This window comes from Netta rufina, assembly GCF_964035555.1.
Source record: "Netta rufina genome assembly, chromosome: 9".
Lineage (NCBI taxonomy): Eukaryota > Metazoa > Chordata > Aves > Anseriformes > Anatidae > Netta > Netta rufina.
In genome coordinates, this window is record NC_140132.1 from 22092456 (window position 1) to 22101197 (window position 8742).

The 8742-nt window shown below is 36.5% G+C and overlaps 1 protein-coding gene across 1 annotated transcript in view; it reads right to left on the bottom strand.

Annotated features, from left to right (window-relative positions):
• Window positions 1-1001: 1001 nt before the first annotated feature.
• PRKCI (protein kinase C iota) overlaps window positions 1002-8742 on the bottom strand; it is a 23835-nt gene continuing 16094 nt past the window's right edge. Inside the window, 8 exon segments of the mRNA XM_084292024.1 lie at window positions 1002-3579; window positions 4135-4250; window positions 4546-4635; window positions 5668-5747; window positions 5850-5975; window positions 7012-7099; window positions 7353-7488; window positions 8099-8184. Of these exon segments, the coding sequence (XP_084148150.1) occupies window positions 3492-3579; window positions 4135-4250; window positions 4546-4635; window positions 5668-5747; window positions 5850-5975; window positions 7012-7099; window positions 7353-7488; window positions 8099-8184 (810 nt within the window). The 3' untranslated portion in view covers window positions 1002-3491.

Consider the following 8742-nt stretch of genomic DNA (forward strand, 5'->3'; position numbering starts at 1 on the left):
AAAAAAGCACCCTAACTGAACTCCTCAAGAAAATACAAGACATGGTAAAATTTCCTTCTTTTGAAAGGGGCTCCAAGCCCCAACTCCCTCCTCTCAGGAAAACACCGTGAATCATATTCAATTTCAAATACCTTTCTTGCTTAAATTGCTTTGCGAACATCCATTGAGGAGTGAGAATGCATGGTTAGCAGTTATCAAGCACATACAGCTGATGCAAGCTATTAATTTCTTCCATAGAGTGCCTTAACATAAACAATTGCTCAGACTGAGCAGAGAGCAGTTGGCCACCAAACTGAACAGAAACAAGAAGCATGCGTGGGGGAAGGTCAAGTATTTAAGATATGCAGCCATCTGTATGTAGCATTTGTTTAGGACTACTGCTACATGCTTCTACTAAGAAGCCAGGCTGCAAGAGGAAGTCTCTTTTAAAATGCTTCTTAAGATACACAGCAGGCATTAATATACAGATATAATAAAATGCTGCATCTGTAACAGGGTATGAGCAAAGTGCCCTTGCCACAGTGTCAGAAATCTGAGAATATGTGGGGAACAGCGAAAGAAACAGAAGTCAGACGAAGATAAGTGCAACGATGACAGCATTGCTCTGAACTGCAAATCCCCAGCAGCTGAAACGCCTTAGAAGCTCCAGCTGGAAAAGGTCCTTGGTCAAACAAGCTAGAATTGCATTTTAAATTTTACTTGAAGGCTTTTTTTTTTTTTTTTTTTTTGTATATGCACAGCTGACTGAAGCCTGTGTTAGTTTTGTTTCATCACTGGTGCTGGAAGGAAAGACAGAAGTGACACTGATGCTTTTTCTCCACAAAGCGCAATGAATATAGGGCTGCTGAAGCACATTCGTGAGGGACCTGCATTCCAGTGTACAAGACATCTTTGGAAAACGTGGGCTGGCAGAGGTATATTGGATAGTTACGGGTCTTCCAAGGATCCCAAACAAATGCCAGAGTTTTGCAGTATTTGTTTTTGAGGTTAACACACAGAGGCCTAATGTAAATGTTTTATTTAAAGTAAAAATTGTGCACAAATAAAGGGAATGATTACACAACAATGTTCAAGACCACATTCCACATGAAACAGGAAAATAGTGACAATATTAACTAGCAGAGCACCTAAGAATCCAACTTGTGTACAAAAAGGTTAAGTCCACATAAATACATCATGCTTCTGATGCAGACATTGTATTCAAAAAAACAAAGCCTACTGCCCTGAACTGTTTACACCCTACGTCCCTTCTGAATATTCATGACACTTGCTATATGCTCAACAGTGAAAAATAACTGTTAATATCATGGCACTTTGGAGAAAATTAAAGTTTAAGAATGGACTTACAGTCATGTAAGACCTTTGTAGTTTATCTCATTGACAATGGTTAGATATATAAATAAGGTATTCTTTTCTGTAACATTATCATTTTCTTTTGCTTTGAGCACAAAAGACAGTGTATTACCCCATAACACTTCTGTGATGAACAGCAGAAATGCCCTTCCCTATGTAAAGCCATTTTACTTAATACCCCATATGAAATTAAGCCACTGTACAACATTTTTCTTGCTTGCTTTAAGTAACTTCCAAGTTTAATACCAATTAAGTCCTGCTGTCTAAACTAGTCACCCAAGTGTAAGAGTGAAAGGCTAAACACTTGATCACAATCTTAAAACTGCATGCAAGCAGTTCATTTCACATGAACTAACCACACTGAAGTTACCAGCTGCTCTTTAGAAATAGGTTTACTCTGATAGTTTACATTTGAAAATACACAACTTGAGTTCAAGGGAACCTGACTTAACAGTGCAGAGGTTCAACGTTTCCCTGAAATTGAGGCCCCTCCAATCACTTCCCAGTTTTGAAAATTCAGTCCGATATGTTTCATACTCACGTTGCGAAGAAAAGTATGAACCAAATCCCATACTATCAACTACTGTGCATTTGTGCAATCTCTCCCCCTGAAGCTAATGTGTAAGTGAAAAAATTCACCAGAAGATCGGTGCTACGAATTTACAGTTTCACCACACAAGGATTTTTCAAGGAGAGACACTGACTAAACAGAAATATTATTAAAAGCTTCAGATAAGGTTTGCTAATGTGTGTTTACAGACACTTAAATCTGCTTTCAGTAACACTCAGCCTGCCATACAGCTCTTATTTATATAACACAGATTCTTTTCTTCAATATCTCTTAATCCCTTTTCCCAAAAATACAAAATAAAAATAAAAAAGTGATACATTTGGCATTTCTTCAGCCTAAGACATTCAAAACTATTCCTCAAACATTAAAAATAAGCCATGCTGTATATTACACTGTTTACTAACGTGAAATGTAAGAAATATACCTCCCAAAAGTCCTAGTTTGAACTGTTCTATTTATTCCGATTGCTTTACTATTAGATTTGAGTTTACTACCAACATGTAAGGTTTGATTTTGATTACAAATTACTGTCTATAAATGGAAAAGTTAAGGGAGTCATTGTGGACAGCACCTATTTTTTTCTAGACGTGCTTTTTCCACCGGCAACAGTATGGCAGTGAGATTTAAAATAAAAAAAGGGAAACAATGCCCTTACCTAGGCCATAGCTGTAGTGTATGCAATTCTAATACAGTAAGACAGAAACTGTGAAAGCAATAAATAATAGCATGAGGTTCTGCACTCTTCAGTATTAGCTGCCCATTCCTGCTAAATTGCACTCTACTAATTTTAATTTTTGAAGTATTAATTGAATTCCACTTACTTAAACTGACACTGAATACCACACAACCCTCACTGAAAGGGACAGGCTCAGAAAGGCACTCTGTATCAAACTGCGTGCAAATCCTTGTATATCATTTTGGAGTGAAGCCTATTGATTCTAATACTGAGTTAATCAACTCCTTTAGGACAGGATCAATATACTCTATGAGAACAGCCATTCTTGACCTATTCAGTTAAAAAATCTGCTTTCCTTACTGTCATTTAAATCTGAAGGGCAAATGTAGCTGTAAGATGGAGCTGCAACTTCGACATCTAAGGAGAACAGGGCTATTGTACATTTAGATTTAGAACTACAAAAGTCATGAGGTCTTACTTGTCTTGCTGGAAAAATGGAAGTCCTTTAATGGTATTTTATTACTTCCCCTAATGCAATTTGTATTCTTAAAGCAATAAGAAAACTTTCCTTTATCAGAACACTGTATTGGCAAAGTATACAGCCAGATCCCATTGTTCAGTCAGGAACCCCAGAGACCAACGTCCATATTAAGAATCAAGTTTGGCAAGACTGCTGGGAAGTTTACATTTTAAATCTTCTGGCAGCCCAAGGTTCAGCACGACGACTGTCCCAGATGACAATTAATACAAAAATTACTGACTAATCCACACTAGGTGGCAACGGTATGACGTTTTGTTATTCATTTTTATGCAAGTGCATTCAAATGAAGAGATGTTTATCCATGCAAAAACAAACAGAGTAACAATTGGCACAGTCCAGAAATGGAGAATTCAGACACATTCCTCAGCTGACATCAAAAGAGGATTTATGTATTCAAAGCCTTCAAATTCAGACTGGTCAATCTTCTTCACAATATCACTATTAAGATTAAAAAAAGTTGTTAGCTCAACAAAATTCAAAAGCAGCAAGATTAGCTGGCAGTTCGTCTTAAAAACATAGACCTCTACAGTAGACTGCAGTTGAGAACATCCCCCTTTCTTGCTTTTGACCCTCTCTTTCCTTGTAACTTTTTTTCTAGCCCCTGCGACAGTGACAAAACCACTCGGGAGCAATATTCGAGAAACAAAATGCAGAAATAAACCACACAACAAAACAGGTCTTCTCCTTCACGTGTTAGTTTCTTTCAAGTGATACCATTAAAACTTGTAAAATAGCACTTATTCATCCTTTCTTAAACTAAAATTCTTTATAGTAGCTTTCCAATTGCTGATTTTTACATCGTACAATAGCACAATATTGAATCCATCCACTCTGAGCCTACTGTGAGGTCACACAAAAATTTTCCAAACTAACACAAGAAATAATTATTTACTGCTTTACATACACCCTCTGTACTATAAATACAGCTATTCTATGAAGTTATCTAACTCCTTCACTGACTTATCAAAATGTCTTAAATTCTGTATTACTTACTCATCATCTGGAGTGAGCTGCACAGGTTCATTGGTGAATTGGGAATCAAAGTTATCCAGACCAAATTCTCCAGATATATTTGGTTTAAACGGAGGTACCACTTGCTTTTGCTCCATCTAAGAATAAATGCATTTAGTGACACCAAGAATGAGTTACAACCTACTGAATTATCTTTAAACGAGGCTGGAAGTTACCCTTAATTTTCTTTTGTATGCTTTCTATGAGCATTCTATTAAACTACTGTACTTACAGTACGTAAAAAGAATTAAAAGGTTCTGTATTATGACTATGGTACACCAGTTACGAGCTTACAGTTTTTGAAAGTTTTTTTCTTTGTGGCATCCCATACAACAAAAACAAGTTATCACTGCGTACAAAGGAAGTAAGTCACACCAACAGGTATTCACATACCAGGTCCCAATCAACGTTGCGAAAGAATGGATGTCCCTGGATATCTGCAAATCCTGTTTGAGGATGGCAGCCTAAACGCTCTTTTGGATCCTGTGCAAGAACAAAAATATTTCTAAATTGGTGCCACAGCCTACATGTGAATAAAAAGACACACATTATGAATTCTGTGAGATGTTACGAATTGTTATGAATTCTGTCACAAGGGGCAATGGAGAACGAAGTTAACATTATTTATTTTGGAAAATGTTCCAATTTACTGTCTGAAACAGGCACAAATATATGGAAGCCTATAACTGAATTGTATATAAACAGCCACCCCATCTATCCTCATTTTTATTTGGACCTGTTTAAACGTACTGTCATCTAACCCAGCTCTGAAACACACAAGTGAATTTGACTCTTCCCTCTCAATAAGCAGATTGCCTATGTGAGGCAATTGCACTGGGATAGCAACTGCAAGTTCCTGATAAATACAGCTGAAAGATTATTTTAACAAGTCCTTCCACTAGGAGGCTGTAACACTACAGCTCTCAATACAGGAGGACAGGAGGAAGCTGCAACAGAAGCAGTGTTCTTAAACAGTATTACCTTCTGAGTAATTTTAACCAAATCTGGTTTCTCCTGCTACTCTCCCCCCACTTTTGCAACTCACTAAATAAAATCCAGCATGTGCTTAGACTAATCCACTGCCACGGATGCAGGTTTTGACTATCAGGCTAGTTAACTATCAGCAAATAGCAAGTGCATAGTGCCTCTGCATTTTCCTCAAGGAGGACATCAGAAGTTGTCAGAGTGATTTGCTGAACTCCTATTTAAGTACCCAGACTAATCTGGTACAGTTGTCCAATTCCTCAAGTTAAAGAAATTATTTAGAGTATTTCTAAACCTTTTAATTTGAAATTTACTCTCAACTCCAGACTAAGAATCTAAAACTTCAGGTTCTAAGAGAAATATCTAACACACATTTCCCAGCCCCATTAAAATTCTGCAATATGTCCACACCTTTTCTACCCTATCTCTGTGTACAGTAGATAAGGTACATCTGCTACACAACAATTAGTCAACAGGTTTTAAAAAACAGCTTCTCTTGAGAAGTCTCAAATTGTCTGATTTAACTCTTACCTTATTAAGGAAACTCTTTAGAACACCTGCTGCTTTAACAGAAAGGGATCGGGGAATTCGGATCTGTTTTTCCAAAATTACTGCAAGAAACCAAGGTTCACATCAGCCTTTGCACCTTTAAAGTTAGATTAAAGGTAAGTAGAGACAAAGCACTAAAGTATATGAACATTCATTGTACTTACCTTGAAATAGATAGTCTTCTGTGTTCTGATCGGGATTGTCTGAACTTCCAACAATATCAAATGGTGACCTTCCTGCCATCATTTCAAACATAAGTACCCCAAGTGCCCACCAGTCTACGCTGAAGCCTAGAATTCACATGAGAAAATACCGATTAAGTTTTTTTAGAGCAAAAAAACATTTTTAGGGCTAAAGCAAGACTTGCTTTAAGAAGAATTAGCTCAGAAACTTAAGTATCGATTAAATTTCTGATTACGTAGTTCTCTGTGACCTACTGAATAGAGGAAAGGTAACAGCTGTAACAGACATTACTTGGTTCATTGGGTGCAGGGTAAGAAGGAATGCCGTACAAAGAAAAGGAAACTCAGCAGGTTTAAAGGTTGGTGTTACAACCTTAAAGTCTTAGATTATATATAAGCTTAGTCATTGCTAACCAACAGTGCATTATCTGAGGCGGGGGAAGGACAAGAAGGAAGTACGGGGTTCTTAATAGCAAGACAGTCATTTATGGAGATGAACATAGCTAGATTGTTATGCACTGCTAAAGAAAAAAAATGCAGCTAGGCTTAGACTGATATAGTCTGAAGTCTGTTAGATCAAAGATTCGCTTGGCACAGCACTGGAAGCTTAGGAAGAAAAGGTAAGTAGAGGAAACATACACGGTAAACCCTTTGCCTTCTGTACTCTCTTATCTCGTTTCAGGAATCTTGTGGACTTCCTGAACAAGCAATTGCATAGACAATTTCATTTTTTTTAAACACTGAACATTGTGAAAGGGATGTCCATTATCTAAGCCCTTTGCAATACATTTATTACTATACATTTATTACGATCACTGCTGCCAAATAGAAAGGTCCAAAAATGAACACAATTCAAGACAGCAAGTAAATATTTAAGAGTATATAAAATAGTTATAAACAAGAATAAGTTTAGAAGACCCATGCTATTCTTCAAGATTGGTAAAAAGTTACGATGTGGGAGGCATGGTGTTTCGTTTGCTTGGTGTAATGTTTCCTGTCTTTGAAGGGTTTTTTCACTCTTTCAGAAAGAATGTTGAGTTAAATGGATCAGGTGTGTGATGGAGATTTGTATGTTCCACTGCCAAACAACTTGAGTAAGAGATAAGCCAAAAGTTATACAAGAGCAGTGAAAAATGCAACTTACCATAATCCTCCCCGCGAAGAATTTCAGGAGCAATATAGTTTGGAGTTCCACAGAACGTGCTAGTTATATCGCCAGGCCTCAGTCCTTCCTTTAAAAAAAAAGGATGGAGACAAAATAAATCTTAGGAAGAGATTCCACTCTCCCACTCCACTGAAGACTGCACTTGGAATTAATGCAAGTGTCCTGAATAAACTGTTCTCATTTTGAAATGAGTATACAGCCTATCTGCATGTGGATAAACAAATACTTGGAACCTTCACCATTTTATGTCTCTACATCTTTTAAATTAGAACAATTTCTTAATTGTTGATTTTACTGGTTAGCAAGGAACTGCAGCTTACCTTGCACATGCCATAATCTGTGAGTTTAATATGCCCTTCAGAATCTAGTAGCACATTATCCAGTTTTAAATCTCTGTAGATTATCCCCCGTTCGTGCAAATAGTTCAATGCTAGGCTGATTTCAGCAGAGTAAAACCTAGAACAGAAAGAGATAATGATTACCCAAACAATCAAAAAAACAAACCACCAAATCAGTCTTAGTAGAATGATACTTTTCTAAATAGCATTTTGTGTATTCCATTATATTTTTTCACCAGGTGAGTAGATAAGTTGTTTGTAATAATACAACCGTTTCTATCCACAGTCACACACACACACTTTTTGAAAAAAAAGTAATATTAATGTCTGGTGAAATCATTCCTTTCACCTCAACCTGAGATGAAATACATGCAAGAAGAATTCAGCATTTGCCTAGACAGCTCTTCATGGTTGTTCTAAAAGAAACACATTATCATTAGACAATTTTAAAAGTACCACAGAACTGTTTTTCTAGAAAAAAAAAAATGAGAATCAGATGCAGTCATCAACAGTAATGCTAATACAAGCAATTCTTAAGCGATTCCAATTATAGCTCCTTTTTGAAACAGAAAATATTGTAGCTTGCAGCAGTAAACTGAGGATGCAGTTTCAAATTTATTAAATTCTTAAGATCGGGAGAAGATTTGCAAGCTCACCACCATAATCTCTGCACTACTGCACTGTGTCAGAAAACCAATGGTTCTGATGAAATCTGCAATTAGACATACCTGGCATGCTCCTCTGGCAGTTTTCTCTGCCTCTGCATGTGAAACATTAGATCTCCTCCATTTACATACTCTATAACAAAGAATAACCTGAAACACACAAAAGTGTATCACAAGTGCTTCTATACAAGGCTGAAAGACTTCCTTATTGAACAGATATTTAAGATGTTACAGGTCTATTACTGGACAAATGTCAGTTTAACTTCTCCCATCTCTCTGGTAACATGGTTGGCTTCACCTGTTTCCTTTCCCTTGAATAAACTCCCAAAGTTAAAAATCAAATATACAAAGTTTCACTAGATAATCTCTTTACTGATAGAGGAAAGTAAGTAATCCTTCCCACAATCCGTTACAACTACTGCTTCTCATCATTATGTATGACTATATAAATAGATTGACATCAGTGTCTGCGCACATAAAAAAAATTCCATGTTTTCCTTCATGAAGCTCTTAATCTCATTTGGTCATAATTAATATTACTAATATCTTACAAATACTCTCTTCTCACTTAGCTCTACTAGCTTATCACCTTTTTGTACAGCAATGACACTGTTTAAATATACAATAACTTTTATTTATACTGAAAATTATTACTGTATAGAATAGTAATTTACTCTGTTGAGATCTCTTTTCCTATATACTGAAAC